Source organism: Somniosus microcephalus, chromosome 7 (genome assembly GCF_052327205.1).
Source record: "Somniosus microcephalus isolate GS21.2 chromosome 7, FLI_Smic_1.0, whole genome shotgun sequence".
Classification (NCBI taxonomy): domain Eukaryota; kingdom Metazoa; phylum Chordata; class Chondrichthyes; order Squaliformes; family Somniosidae; genus Somniosus; species Somniosus microcephalus.
Window position 1 is genome coordinate 31,860,810 of NC_140993.1, and position 16,700 is coordinate 31,877,509.

Below are 16,700 nucleotides of genomic sequence, written 5' to 3' on the forward strand. Positions count from 1 at the left end.
CTATTGAAGTCATCCTAAACCTGACCACTTACACATTAAAAGTTAAATTGGTATAAATGTCCAATTCGTGTACTGACAAAAGATTGCACAGCAGATTGCTATATCAATTTTCAATTTATTTCCTCAAATTGGTTCCCTAGTATTAGTGTTTTTTTTTTAAAAAGGGCCAAAGTTGAAATTTGCATAAACCCAGGCTAAAACGCTGCTCATACAGATATGAAAATTCTTCCAGCCACAGGTTTTATTTTGATATACAAGTCATCAGTATTGTCACCGGGATTTCAGCAACCGGGATTTCAGTAACAAGGTGGATGTATGCAATATTTATATGATGTCTACCTAACCTGCACAAACCACCAAGCAATACAATTATAGATTTGGTCCATTCAGAAATGGAGACAGCATTTTAAACTACACAACAGTGAGTGTAAGCGAGGGAGAGATAAAACAACAGATACAATTGGCATTTGAAATGGTGTTCTTGCTGTGATGTTGATGAACATCAAGGTTCTGAATGTGGAAATTTCCCGCTGTTGTTGATGTTCCACCCTGAAGTCGATCTGGGACCTCGCAGGGAGCTGGGTTCAGCAGTGACTCAGAGGAACTACTCCAGAAAATTATTGGCACCAGTAAGATCAGAACAAGTTACATGTGATGTGTTGGACAAAGCAAGTAAACACACCAAATAAGCATGGAATAACCAGGGCCCGGATTTAGAATGCGAAAGTGACGACGCTCACCGCTGACCTCGAAGAAAGCTGCCCAAGATCTAGCGATCTGTGCGGCGTGGATTTCACCTTTCCCGACATTAATTTCATTCTGGCATCACCTATAGGGTATTTCTAGTGTCCAGCAGCAGCGATGTCATCAAGCAGGCTGAACAGTCATTTGTTGCAGCCCTCCTCATTATTGACTATTTCTCCTAATTTGATGTAATCCAGCAAATTTACAAATTGCGTTTTTGATTTCAAAGTCTAAATCGTTAATACAAATTGTGAACAGTGATCCCAGCACTATCCTTGTGGGACCCCACTTCCTACCTTCTGCCACTCTGAATAGCTACCCTTTATCCCGACTCTGTCTTCTGTCTTGAAGCCAGCTAGTTATCCATTCTGCTACTTCTTCCCTGACTCGGCATGTGCTCACCTTATTCATTAATCTATTTTGTGGCACCTTATCGAAGGCCTTTTGGAAATCTAGATAAATGACATCTACTGCATTACCCTTGTCTACTCTCGGTTACCTCCTCAAAGAATTCAATGAGGTTGGTCAAGCAAGACTTTCCCTTTTGAAATTTATGCTGACTATTCATTATTATATTTCTGGTTTCTAGATGTTTTTCTATTTTCTCCTTTAGTAGGGATTCCATTATTTTTCCTACCACCGATGTTAAGCTTATCTATACACCCCTGAACATGTTCTAACTCACTTCTAAAATACAGATACTGCGCCAGCTATCCACCAGTCCTCTGCCACTATTTTCTAATTAATTAAATAGGTGTCATAGTTTTGCTGCTATCTTCTGGATTCTTTTAAAACCCACAGATGTAATCCATCCGGAGATGGGGATTTATCCTCAGTTTGATTTGTATTTAATATTTCTATTCTTTTATTTTTAATGCAGTTATATAGTTTTTAATCTCATCTTCTGATGTCATTTCCACCTAATCTGTCTCTAGGGTTGCGATGGGGTGGAAAGTTTCCAGTAAATTTCTGGAAATTTTCCACGGGAAGTTTAGTTTGGGAATTTTGCCCAAAAAAGCACATGCTAGCATAATATTGTTTTTTTTTGTATTTCTTTCATTTTTTTTCCCACAGGTCCTCTCTTAAAATTACTAACAGAGATGGAATCTTAATTATTAAGGAATTTCTTAATCAATATATGTTTATCTTCTTACTTGGCTTGTTTTAATAATTACAAGTTTTGTGTGTGACTGTGAACAAATGTGTCCTGATTGGTTGGATGAGTGATTAGCTCCCTCTATTGGTGATGTAGCGTCGTGTGCGTACAGGTCATGCTTGCATCACAGGGAGTATCAGGAAAAATTTACTCACCCTGTTGCAATCGTGCTGATCGACCACAGTTCGACACAGCGACAAATGCCCTTTATTTCACTGCATAGAACAATGCCACGTTTACCGTCGGATGTTTGGAAGCATTTTACTCCAGGCATTAAAGATGGAAAGACTGTGTACATGTGCAAACACTGTACAAAGCCATATGTAAAGAATGCCACAAAGATGCAGCAGCATTTATCCAAATGCAACAACTTCACTCAAAGCTCACAGCAGTCAGCCCAGAGTTCCTCTGCTTCCATTCAAGAAGATGATGCTTCACATTCAGCATCAGGCTCCTTATCAGCAGCGACTCCTGGCCCACTTGGAAGGTTCTTTGATCCAATGGATAACCATAGCCAGAAGAATGTAGAGGAGTGCCTTGCTCGAGCTGTATATGCAACAGGCTCACCCCTCATGCTCACAGCCAATGTGTACTGGAAAAGATTTTTCAATGTTATTCACCCTGCATACTGTCCTCCCACCAGACATGATTTGTCTACTTATTTGCTGGAGGCTGAGTATAACAGAGCCCAAGGAAAGCTCAAAGAAATGATAGAGATGGCAGACTGTGTTGCAGTTATAACCTAAATAAAGTTTTGAAAGCCTGTTTTTATTTGTATGGAACAGTATGTCTATTTTGATGACAAAGATAATAAGGGTCAGAGACAAAAACCATCAGTGTGCAAAAAAACTCAAAATTCCCATAAATTCCTAAAAATTCCCATGGAAAGTTTCCTCTTAAAAATTCCTGGAATTTTGCAACCCAATCTGTCTCCCTGGTAAATACTGAAGCAATGTAATTATTTAATATTTCTTCCATTTTGCTATCACTGCCTGTGATTTTATCCTGTCCATCCCTCAGTAGCCCTATTCCCATCCCGACTTTCCTTTTTTTTTTTTAATTTATGCGCCTGTAGAATATTTTACTATTTTATGTTCCTTGATAATTTAATTTCCTAGCTCCTCTTTGCCTTTCTAATTGTTTTTTTTAAAAACTTCTCTCCTAATCTCTTCGTATTCTCCCTTGTCATGCTCTCCCCTGCTGCCCATGTACTTAGTATGCCTCTTTCCTTACCCTCAAATTTTTTCTTATGTCTTTATTCATCCATGGTGTCTCATTAGTGTTTAGTTTGTTCTTGTTTTTTAGCAGAATATATTTTTCCTGGACTCTGTTGAATACCGTTTTAAATGTTTCTGATTGCTATTCTACACCATTGTTTGCCAATATTATTCTCCATTTTATTTTTCCCAAGTTCTTTTCAAGATCAGCTTTTCTCCAACCATGGTCTATCATATTTATGTCTTTCTCAATTATTATCTTAAAGCATATTGCATTACCGTCACCATTGCCTCGATGCTTGCCTACTTTTACTTCTCTTATCGGCTCTGGTTCATTTCCCACTACTAGATCCAGTAGCGAATCCTCCCTTGTCGGGCTGCTTACATATTGGTTAGATAGCAGTCCTGTACACATTGTAGGAACTGAAAGAAGATAAATCCCCTGCTCCGGACGGATTACACATCCCCTTTACCTATTAATTTTGAGGTAGCTGAAATCCCCAACGATTATTCTTCTACATTTTTTACTAATTTCCCCAATTTGTTTGCATATTCCTTCCTCCGCCACCTTTCCACTATTAGGTGGTCTGTAGACTACCACCATTAGTATGATTGATCCTTTATTATCTTTTATCTCGATCCACATGGATTCTATTTCCATCTTACTGATAGCTGAATCATTTTTTTCTACTGCCATTGTTATCCCTAATAAGTACAGCTACTCCACCTCCCCCTTTCCCCTCTCTATCTATCTTTTCTAAATATCTTAGAATGTTTGATTCCCAGTCCTGATTTTTCTGTAGCCATATCTCAGTAATACCCACTATATCTGGTTCCTCGCAACATATTATTGCCTCCAGTTCCCCTGTTTTATTACGGACACTATATGCATTGCCATACAGGCAGTTTAACTCATAACCTAATAACAGTTCCTCTCACTTTATTTTTAACCATCTTTTTAACACTCCTGTTCTATAACTATTTATTCCCTGCCCATTTATGTCCTCCCTTAGTTTAGTCTGTCCTATGCTCTACTTTGCCATTTCATTTATATTTAGGCTTGTTTCATTTCTTTTTTAGAACCCTCCCCCCATCTTACTAGCAGACAGAGCACGGGCAGCCTGCCACACTGCTTTCCAACCCATCGTCCTATTTAAGATGGCTCTGGTCAGGGAATAGGTAGCAAAATGGATAGCAAGCTGGCTACAAACAGAAAACAGAGTAGGCTTAAGGGTAGTTACTCAGACTGGCAAAAGGTATTGGTGAGACCGCACCTGGAATACTGCATACAGTTTTGGTGTCCATACTTAAGAAAAGACATACTTGCTCTCGAGTCAGTACAAAGAAGGTTCACTCGGTTAATCCTGGGGATGAGGGGATGGGCATATGAGGAGAGGTTGAGTAGATTGGGACTCTACTCATTGGAGTTCAGAAGAATGAAAGGCGATCTTACTGAAACATATAAGATTGTGAAGGGGCTTGATCGGGTGGATGTGGTGAGGATGTTCCCAATGATGGGTGAAACTAGAACTAGGGGGCATAATCTTAGAATAAGGGGCTGCTCTTTCAAAACTGAGATGAGGAGAAACTTCTTCACTCAGAGGGTAGTAGGTCTGTGGAATTTGCTGCCCCAGAAAGCTGTGGAAGCTACATCATTAAATAAATTTAAAACAGAAATAGACAGTTTCTTAGAAGTAAAGGGAATTAGGGGTTACGGGGAGTGGGCAGGAAATTGGACATGAGTCTATGTTCGGAACGGTCATGGCCCTGTGGGTAACGGTGCGGGCCCAGGGGCCGTGTAGCCTGGTTCTGCTCCTACTTGTGTTCTAATTATGTTAGATTTCAGGAGATGGTTCTATTCCTGTTCCTGGCTGGGGTGGAGATCACCTTTCACAGAAGGTAAGTACTGTAGAAAATATAGGGACAGTGATCTCCTGGACGAGTTTCGATCGCCTAGATGGGTCGGAGAGGAATTTCCCAGATTTTTTTCTCCCAAATTGGCCTTTGGGTTTTTATCTGGTTTTTCGCCTCTCCCAGGAGATCACATGGGTTCGGGAGGGATGTAGAGTGATAGTAGATTTGAGGTTAGGATCAGATCAGCCATGATCTTATTGAATGGCGGAGCAGGCTCGAGGGGCCGATTGGCCTACTCCTGCTCCTATCTCTTATGTTGTGTTCCACAGAGATCGGTGCTGGACAGTGAAGTGCAATTTGCAAACAACCCCAAATTGTGGGGTGCAGTTAATACAAGGGAAGATTGAGACAAAATACAGGAAGACTTGCAGAAAGAGCATATAATTGGCAAATTAATTTCAATATAGATAAGTATGAGGTGGTGCATTTTGGTAGGAAGAATCAGGAGACTTATTCTTGCCACTCTTTGGGTAAAGATGTTTGTCCTGAAAAGAGTCTAAATGGGGTAGAGGAGCAAATGGATCTAGGGGTACAGATACACAAATCACTAAAAGTAAGTTAATAAGGCATATAAAAAAAAACAAGCACTGGGGGTTCATTTCTCGAGGGATAGAATTGAAAAGTAGAGAAGTTATGTTAAACTTGTATAGAACCTTGGCTAGACTACACTTCTGAAGTACTGTGCGCAGGTCTGGTCTCCGTATTAGAAAAAGGATATCAAGGCATTGGCAAAAGGTGCAAAAAAATATTCTCAAGGATGATACCAGAACTGAGTGGACTCATCAGGAAAGGCTGAACAGCAGGAGAGAGAAGGCTGAAGAGTGACCCGATGGGTCGTGAAGATAATGGAAGGGTTTGATTGGGTAGACATAGAGAAAATGTTTCCATTTATGGGGGAGTCCAAAACTAGACATCATAAATGCAAGGTAGTCACTGATAAATCCAATACAGAATTCAGCACAAAAATCTTTACCCCAAGAGTGGCAATAAAGTGGAACACATTACCACAAGGAGCCGTTGAGGCAAATACCATAGGTGCAATTAAGGGGATGCTAGATAAGCACACGAGGGAGAAAGGAAGAAGGATATGCTGATAGGGTTAGATGAAGAGGGGTGGGAGGAGGTTCGTGTGGCGCATAAACGGCGGCATAGACAAGTTGGGTCAAATGGCCTGTTTCTGTGCTATAGACTCCTTGTAACACAATGGTGAAGAACTGATCGTTACAGGCCAATAATCGATGGTGATAGAAGTGGGATCATGAATTAATACCACTCAAGATACATACTGGTACAAAGGTCAAACATACTGATTTAAGTGTGATGATTCATGTAGCATATTGGTAACAATACTCTACATAGCCCTACTCTCAACATCTCCAATACAATTCATCAACTGTGGACCATCACAAACTCGGATTATGTCACAATCACTCATCCATTCATGTGATGCACATGGAGCAATGTGGCCAATATCCATCAGCAAAAATGAGCAAGAGCAAAAATGCCCTCATAACAAATATTTGACAAAATAACCAATGCATTGCAAGACAGTAACACCTTCAGGATTATTGCTTAGAAGTACTCTCACTTCACTTTGACAGTCCATGATGTAAGCTGAACTCAATGGCCCAGAAATTCGGCTCTCCCCGGGCGAGTACGCACGGGGTCCTCACCCGTAGGCCGAATGGAATTGCCGGTTTCCTGCATGCACTGCGCATGCGTGGGAAACCGGCACTTCCGATCCTCTGAAGGAAGAGGTTCAGAGGTCGAATGCGCGCGCAGGGGAGGCTGCGCGTGCGCATTGAACTTCAGTTTTTTTTTAAAAACAGGTTTTCCCGGGAGGGTAAACCTGCAGGACTTACACATTTAAAAAGCAGGCGTAAGGCCTGCTTTTTGCAAGGTAAGTGGTCAATTAATTAAAATTAAAACATTTTTTCCACAGGTTTATTATTTTTAAATACTTGAAAGCAAGGTAAGTTTATTTTTAGCCCCATTATAATATAAAATTATTTTTTCAAAAATTTAATGTTTAAAATAGTTTATTTAAAAAGTGTGATTTAAAAAAAAAATTATTTGAAGGTTTACTGCTATTTTGGGCCCGTAGTATTTATAAGTTTTGACAGGTCTACCTGTCAATCTTATGAATGGGCTTTTCCCTCCTCCGATTGGCTGACCATGGCTCACGTGATCCCAGGGGACGCATCGCACTAACTACGCCCCTGGGACACGCAAGCACAGCGCGCCGGCAGCTGGGTCAGGCCCCGGAGTGGAATTCCACGGGGCCCTACAGCTCAACTGCCGGCGCGCAAGGTAAGTGCAGGTCGGGGGCTTGCACCCACGGGAAGCTCCCGACCTGAATTTCTGGGCCATTACCTTTGTAATTTTCAGTAGGCATTCATTCTATGTGAAAGTAAACAGCTACTCCAAAAACTCAACCTTTGATTTTGCTTCCACCTCCATGCAACAAGAGAAATCTGTATCAAGATGATTGCCGGTTATATTTAACTTTTCAAAGTCCTTACAAACTTGTAGCCATACACCAATTCAGATCACACCACAAAACACCATGCAAATACTCAGTGATGCTCTGCGTTTTCCAAGAAGCTACAGTATGTAATGTGTGCAGCCAATATTACTGGATCCATACAAGTTAAGCTTACTAGTACATCAGTCAACACTATGAGAGGACATGTAGTAAAGTACGAACAGCACCAATAACACATTTTATCGTGCAAAATTAATTCTGGGGCACTGTCGCCTCTAAATGCAATACTGCAGCCGACAAAACAAATTTTCCACTTAAGTATCACTTGAGGTTGATTTTATTCCTGTTCGTGAGTCAACCCTTCATTTTATTGCCACATTTAACCATTAAAGCAGCACTTGCATCCTTAACTCTTGCCAGTGGAATTAATCATGCTGCATTTGCAACAGTGCCACCACTGGCATAGAAAAACCATCTCAAAGTTTTGTTCCCCACTGTTCTGAGGCAGAAGAGCTGATACAACATGAAGCAGCTGCTGACTGAGCCAGCTGCCATTTTTCTGGCCAAAGGCCACATCACCACAGCAACTATTTACATTTCTATACGAGCTGTGCTGTCTCTGACAAAGCAGATAGATAGGTCACCTGTTGAAAGGACTGCTGCCCATGGCACTAGCAATTTAAGGTAAGTGCAGCATAAAGATTTTCAGCAACAAAAAGATCCAGCACCCAGAAACTGTGAACCAACCACAGTTTTTTTTTAAATGTTCCTACCGGTGCTCCGAAATCCTCCTGCAACATTAAGGCAGCAAATTTCACAACATTGGGAACTAACTCTTGCATAACCGCTATTTAATCTAAACTTGTCAATTCAAATTGAACAAAATGGAGACATTTAGATTAAAGCTTTACAAGCAGACTAACACCATCTTTAGAAACAGTCCAATTACAGTATCTATTGCCCATGCCAAAAAAATGACAAACCTTCACAAACTTCTAACTAAAGCCAAATCATTTAAACACTCAATACATCAGTTGTGAAGATCAGCTGTTAAGTCTGGTGTTAGATTACAGAAGTTATGCCACTTCCACAATGCTGCACGTTGTATCCATGTATTACTTATGAATAAATCCTTTGCTCATACTCGGCACCACTGTGAACTATAGACTATTAGTCCAAAGAGTCCAACACAAGTTAATCAAAAGTGCTCTACAGCATTGCACTGCATATGAACTTTGGAAGGTGATTAACAGGATTACCGTTTTCAGTATTTAAGACTCCACCAGCAGCTTGGTATTTGCATGTAAAATCCCAGTGGAAGCCCAGATATAGTGCTTCCAATCAGTCTCAAATTCAGCAAATGAAATTCTAGTTTACACCAGTTAACCGGCAAAATCCCTTTCTGACTACCTGTTTCATTTCAACCCTCTACATAAGCTGTCAAAGAACATTTGTTAACTACTACTTTTTGTTGATATTCTACTCTTTGTCTACATTTTGTGAAGAGTGTTGTCATAAATCACATTTTAATGAATTTTTCCAATTTAACCCCCTCGCAGGCAAAATAATTACTAGTTTTAAAATGACAGGAGCAGTAGCTCATGTAACTCGCTGCCTGATGTAACTGAATGGCAGAACAGGCTTGAGGAGTTTAATGGCCTACTCCTGTTCCTATGTCATAATGAGGGAGATTTTACACTGATAGTATTTTCCTAATCAGTATAAAAATACTACCTCGCTAAATGTTTTCTACAGCCAAGATGGCACGGTTGTTTTAACCTATTCTTTTAAGGCCACAACAGGATCAAAGCAGACAACTGATGTTATACTTGTTCACAACTAGTTCCTTTGAGGAAATGCTCCAAAAGAAAAACTCTACGGCCAATTGAAGGCTAATTGCGGTTGCTCAGAGAATTAAAGAAAACTAAACCAGCAATCCCAACTCTGCCCGAGATGGAGCAAGACAAATGGTTGATTGATAGCTCCTTGTAAATGCACAGTTCCTCCCCTTTGACCTTGCTGTGCACAAATTGGCTGCCACGTTTCGTACATTACAATGGTGACTACACTTCAAAAAGTACTTCAATGGTTGTAAAGCGCTTTGGGAAATCCTGAGGTCGTGAAAGGCACTATATAAATGCAAGTCTTTCTTTTGCTGGGGGAGGGAGAGGCCAATGTTTAGCAGAAACCAGCAGATGACTGTCCTATCTTACTCCAAGACCTGCTCAGCTATAATTATTGTGTTTTAAATATATTTGAGCCAATTCAGTGCAAGTATGACATATACTTTGCATTTGTGATACTGTGTAATGGACACAAAAGAACAAATTATATACTAGTGGACCTTTCATGGCATTGCTTAGTCAGAGGATGTGCTGTGCCATGTAAAGCACAATGTATCAGGCCACTGATTATGATGACCGATCAAGTCAGGTTTCATGTTTGCTACATGGTATTCTGCAACATCCCCACCGACACCTGGGAATCCCTGGCCCAAGACCGCACAAAGTAGAGGAGAAGCATCCGGGAAGGCACCAAACACCTCGAGTCTCTTCGCCGGGAGCAAGCGGAAGCCAAGCGCAAGCAGCACACGTCAACCCAAGCACCCCACCCGCCCGACCCTTCAACCACCGTCTGCCCCACCTGTGACAGAGACTGTAGGTCCCGCATTGGACTCATCAGTCACCTGCGAACTCATTTTTAACATGGAAGCAAATCATCCTCAGTTCCGAGGGACTGCCTAAAAAGAGAATTCTGCAACTGAATTGAATTTTCCTCTGAAAATTGTAATAAGTGGTCGTGGTCATTATTATATATTCTTTAACATATGTACTCAAATATACCTCAACATTTTTTTTTGCAAAAATATATCCAGGTTACATAGCAAGATGAAACTCCCTTCAGCCGCCAGAAAAACATCACCTCCAACCCTGAACTTGAGAGACATGCTGAAACCTCCAACTGAAACATTAATGAAGCTTCTCCAACACAAGACAATTTAATAAGCTAGGTTAACCACATTATCTGAAATGTAATTTTTTTAATTTATGGTTTTTAACCCAAAGTCAGCAACCCAAGGGAAAAATGGCAGTCAATTTTGATTCAAAAGTATTTTGAGCAATTTGATTGGTGCATCAGCCAGAGAAATCCATAGAGAGGTGAGGTCTGCAATATACAGCTACTAGCTGGGGGGGCCCGGCGTTGCTTAGGCTTTTTTGTGAAACGGCAGTTTACAGGGCCGCGCGGTTGACAGCCGGCCACTGCCACTCCCCCGCTCTTGTGTCTCGGACCGAGCGGGTGTCAGGCCTGGCCCGGCCCGAGTGAGCCCAACTCACCTCCCGCTCCAGCGGGCCGCCGCAGCTGCCCCGCTCGCTGTTGAGTAAAAGCAGTGAAAAAAATGGCGACTACGTTTCGGGAGGCTGCAGGATTAGGTCCCGCCCACACACGGAATGAAACGCCCCCCGTGACGCACCGATTGGTCAACCATCAGGTCACTGAACTGTAGGATTGGTCAACCATCACGTCACTCAACGCTAATGAGTGGTAGGATTGGTCAACCGCTAATGAGCGCATTTTTGAACGTTTTTTGTATACTGTCCGAACAATTTTTGTCTGACCAAAAAGTAAATATGCCTATGAGACTCCCCTAATCATAAGCTTTCTTTTGATATAACATATGTGTAGGTACGCTCTATAACTTTTGAGTCTATAGTGGACAGACAGACATACAGACAGACAAACATATAAATAAATATATATATAATATATATACACATTAATTAATGTTACAAAGGATTCAAAAAGTGTCTGCCCTATGCATGGCCAGTTCATGTCCAAACAATTGTTGGGGAAAAAAACTTACTGTTTTGTGTTAGGTGATCAAGTATTCAACAACAGCTTCAGATTATTTGATAGCTTTCGTGAATTTAAAACCAAGAATCAAAGCTGTCCATAATTTATTTTCTTTCCCCACGTCCAAGTGTATAAATATATTAAAAAATCTTCAGCTGAATACAGGTGCAGTGACCAAATTGTAACTGGTTTAAAAAAAGGTTGAGTGTAACAATCGGAGGTTGATGTTTAATTTCAGGACGAATTAGCTTGTTCACATACACATGTCTGAAAGCGGAATTACTGCATTTCCTTGTGTTAAATAGTAATAAATGCTGATCGTGATTAACTTAAATTCACATTCATCTAATCTTTAAGATCAATTCCCTATTGTAAATGTTATCACAAAAGTGACTTCAAACAAAGCTCGTTCAGTAATTAAAAGGCTCCATTAGGTATTTGTCTCTCCTATTGCAGCTGCTCCCCATCTTCGTTCCAAGTCCATGAGGCACAGACTTGTGTGCATCTGGTGCATAACTGGTTTAGCCATCTGGCTGGACCACATCAAGCACCACACACCTTTGTCAAAATTCAAGAATCAACCTCCACTACCTCCTGTCTCCTTAAACCCCTCTCCCCTCACCACCAAGTACTGGGAGCTCATGGACGTTTGTCACCAAGATTAAGACCATGTATTCAGATACCTCACGTGCTTCCTCTCCTCCCAACCCTTTGCCTTACCCATCAAGCCAAACCTCCCCTGCTATGAGCTTGTCTTTTTCGAGATTCTCTGCCGTCTCCTGGCGTGCTCTCACCAAGCTCATTTTGTCCACAAGACCAATCTCCTGCTCCTCTGACCCCAATCCAACTAAATTGCTGACCACCGAACTTCCCTTCCTGGTACCCATGCTAGCTGACATTGTAAATGGTTCCCTCTCCTTTTCAAACCGAACACCATCACACCCCTCAAAAGAAAATCCGAAACACGTCTGTCATTACAAACCACCACCCTATCACCAAGCTTCTTTTCCTCTGCAAAGTCCCTAATGTTGTCGGCTTCTTTCCTGCAACTCCATGTTTGAACTTCTCCAATCAGGTTTCTGTCCCTACCACTGCAACAAAACAGGCCTAATCAGAGTCACAAATGACATCCTTCGTGACAGTGACCGTAGTGTATTATCCCTCCTTAACCTCTCAGCAGCCTCTGACACAGCTGACCACACCATTCCCCTGCAACACTTTCCTACCGAGTTGGACAACAGAGGAACTGACCTTGCTGCATTCCACTATTGCTCATCAGAATGTAGCTGGAGAATTCCTAACATTAGCTTTGCTTCCTACCTTTGGGGTCCGCCAAGGATCTACCCTTGGCACCCCCCCCACCCCCACCTCTTCCTCATTTATCTGCTGCCCTGTAGTTACATTATCCAGACATCGAGTCAGCTTCCACATGTACAATAAGAGTGAGGCTAATAGCGCTATTTATACATAAATAAATGGTACAGCAACTTCAGGCAGCGAGCAGAGGCACGGCTAAATGCAAATATCCAAACGTTGCAGCCAGAGTTGCACCAGTCCGCGAAAACGGCTGTCTGCCTCACCACTGACATGCACCAAATGTCATGAAGTTGCTGTATTTGCACGAAGATACAAACTAAATGCGCCACAGAAAGTCAAGTCAATTTCAAGCACAAGTACCATTTTAACAAATGTGATCATTGTTCATTACTGCCAATAAACCTCTTGCACTGAAATTGAACTATTACAGGATTCTCATTCCTGCAGGTATTACTTGTGGTTGCAGATTTTTTAAATGTCAATTTTATAAAAATGTTTAAACTTTTCCTTTCTCTCTCTTAATCCAATCTTTCTGTACCTGATTTGACATTGAATTCACCCACTCTAATTTATACCTCCTTCTCAGTTCTTCCGCTGTTTATTTCTCAATCCTTCAATCTGATTGGTTCAGGAGATACACAGTTGGTTGCCCTTCTCACTCGGGTCCCAGATGCCCTGTTTCCCTCGCTGTGCCGTTATCAGCTCGCACTTTCAGCAAATGTTTGGAGCTGAAGGGTGCAGGGGAAAATCTAACTAACAAACATCTGGCCCAATGAGAACACCCAGTTTTACCTCCCCACAATCTATCAGACTGCTTGTCTGGCATCCAGTCTTGGGTGAGCCACAATATCTTCCAAATAAGCACTGGTAAAACCAAAGCCAACTTCTTCAGACCCCACCACAAATGCTGTACCCTTAACCACCGATTCCATCGGCAGTGAAGGGAAAATTACACCCAGCATCCCTTGGTCAGGAGAAAGGTTGGAAAATAAACAAGGCTGTAACAGTAATTTAAATTGCGTTTTGAACATAGTGAAACATTCCAAGCCAATTCACACAGCTAGGCAGAAAGTGAGGGAGAGAAGACAAGAGGAACAGTATTCAAGCAGGAGTTAGAAGAAAAATTAGGAGGGACTAAAGGTATGATCAGAGATAGGCAAGGAGATATACAGCAAGGCAGAGGGGTTTAGGAAAGCAATTCCAGACTCCAGCGACATGAATAATCAAAAGCTCCACTCCTGATGAGGGCAGGAGAAGAGGCGTGAGAAAGGTTCCTGCTCCTCATCATTTTACAGAGGCAAAGGTCAAATCAAAGTTGTACGTGCACATTTTTGGGAGGGATGGGAAAGGTGCTACAACTGTTAATTTCACTCAGAAACAGTGTAACAAAATATAATTGAGATTTAAATTCCATTGTTTAAAGCTGCACTCCTCTTCCATTTTAACAAATAGGAAATACAAGTCCCAAACTACAGCATGCTGAAGGCAGGACAATTTCACAGTAATACCGCAGGTAAGTTTCAGAAAGCCAATGCAAAGTACTTACCAATAGGGAGGATAAAACATTTCTAAACCATTTTGGGTCTTGAATAGCAATTGGAAAGTCAAGTTTAAATCTATCAAATCCCTTTTACAGTCTTTATCCATCATCTTTAATATTGATACTGATTATTCTCCTTAGCTAAAATTTATTATTTGAGGCGCCAGGAAATTTCTTTACTACCTTAACAATTTTCAATAATAGCATGTTTGTCTGCAAATTAGCAGCATCATTTTAAAAGTCAAAACTTAAATCTTATCTGAAATCAGCAATTAACTCAAGAGCATTTACTTATTAGATCAGTTCTTTGGAATGAAGCCTAGCAAAAAAAAAATGGACAAGATCATGTTATGCTAGTGAGCTTAAGAAACATAATCCACTTGGTGTCGAAGGGCAGAGATTGCAGCTCAGTCGCATTTCCAACAGCCTCGTTGGCACTTTGGGCGGAGCTAGTCAGTACCATGGTGTAGAGTCGAAGTGACCACCAAGGCAATATCTTATTAAGACAGCCAAACAGATCGTGGAGTACCGAGTTTCTCCTCATCAATCAGCCATGGCCCAATTTTGGCATCAGGACTTGAAAATAAATTTGACAAGACTATTTTTACCCTGACCTCTCAAAACCTCCAGAGTCTGTAATACAAACTGTATCTAGCTTTAGCAGTGCTTACTCAATTAAGTAAAACATACTTTTAAGCCACCTGATTTTTTTGTCTTAACAAATCTAACATATTTAGAATATAAAAGAATGGGGGAAGTGAATAAAAATATTTAAACCAGTATCTAAATTCCCTGGCATTTCTTCCAACAAGAATACTCAGCATACAGAAGGTCTGACAAAAATAATCTTTATATGTAGACATATTAAGCAAAACTATATTATGTGGGGAAATGAGTTGATGTACTAAGAAAGTGTTACTTAATGTGTTAACTCTTATTTAACTGTTAATGCTAATACACATAAAAAACAAAAGCAAAATATTTATTTTTAGCAAAGCATTCCCTAATATCAAAGCAAGGTGAAAATCTTTGAGAGATTATAGTATAGATTATTTTCCTCCACACTAGAATGACAATTTTAAGATTTGCTTGGAAATAAATGTGGATAAGTGAGCATATGCAAGAGTTATTACAGTACTTGATGCAGATCACCACGCCTGAAGGATGCTGTTTCGATGGAAAATTGTTCAGCCTCCCAAACCCCTCCCCACTTTCTTCCTACCTCTGTCCAGAGCCTGCAAACCTCCCGCTCCTGCCCAAATTCCCCCAGCCCAAGCTCAGGCTCCTGTGTGTGTTTTGTCAGGCTCGGCTAGCAAAAAATAAAAAGGCCAAGGCTGGGGCCCACTCGGCTCAAACTACCAACACCGGCCACCCTCCCCTTCTCCCGAATAGACGGCGGGGGGGAGCCACTCATCATGTCGCTAACCTCCCCCCTCCTTGGAATCAATGAGACTTCCCTCCTCCTCCATTCTCCCTCCACTACGACAAACCCGAGGCTCCATCCGCGGCCTAGAGAGAGACTGGAGTTTGTCCCAAGTTACCAAAATGGCGGCCGCGCCGGTGGCTCCCGCAGGCTGAAGACAGCCGGCGGGCTCCCGTCCACACTCGGCAAGCGAGAGTCCACCCTCCACCTCCCCGGAGGGTGGCGGCCGCAGCCCCGACCACAGCCCCACCCGGCACCGGGATGGCGTTGGGTGGGAGTGAAGGAAACGGAAGAGAGAGCGGCAGCGTCACCCCCCCCCGTCCTGGCCTCGGGCAGCTGGTTCGGTTTTTAAAAAAAAAGGATATATGTATTATTTTTTTTTAATGATTAGCACTAGCCGCGAGTCACCTTTGAATTTCAGCTCGATGGGCGGGTCGAGGATCAGCACTTGCTCCAGCCTGGCCATTGTCGGGTGACACTGAGAGAGTTGCTGGCTGATGGCGCCCGACGCTTAATTTCAGCCGATTTTTTTTTTCCTCGTCTCCCCACCCCCCTCTCTCGCTCGCTCGCTCCGTCTCTGCAGGACGTGAACGTGCGCGCACTGCCGCTGAGCCGACCTCCGTGACCGCGCACGTCGGCGAGGCCAAGAAGAGGGGGCGTGCGCGCGCGCGATCAAGAGACCGGTGGGCGTGCGCGCGCACGAGCGAGAGACGTTGAGCGTGCGCGTCCATTCACACTTTCACGCGGCGAGCTGACGCTGCGCATCTCAAGAACAACAACGACTTGTATTTCTATAGCGCCTTTAGCGTAAACGTTCCAATGCTTCTTCGCAGGAGTGTCATAAGACCCAAAAAAAATTGACAAAAATCTCCTGAAGCTCACAGGAACAAGGGGGACTCTTTTTAATAAAAAAAAGCAAAACTTATTTATCTTTTAAAATCACTTACAGTACAAAAGGAGACTGTTCGGCTCATCCTCTCTTTGCAGCAATAATTATTTCCATTCAGTAGTGGAGATTCGTAGGGGAGGCAAGAGAAATAAAGAATTGCATT

At 42.0% G+C, this 16,700-nt stretch overlaps 1 protein-coding gene across 2 annotated transcripts in view; it reads right to left on the minus strand.

The window, feature by feature from the left end:
* The window catches only part of LOC147114589 (vesicle-associated membrane protein-associated protein A-like), an 84,831-nt gene extending 68,582 nt beyond the window's left edge, over positions 1-16,249 (minus strand). Inside the window, exon 1 of one of the 2 annotated variants that reach the window (XM_085992359.1) lies at positions 16,057-16,249. In XM_085992359.1, coding sequence (XP_085848485.1) covers positions 16,057-16,114 — 58 coding nt within the window. In that variant the 5' untranslated portion in view covers positions 16,115-16,249. The remainder of the gene's footprint in view (positions 1-16,056) is intronic. The other variant, XM_085992357.1, reaches the window with a different exon arrangement.
* Between the last annotated feature and the right edge of the window lie 451 nt (positions 16,250-16,700).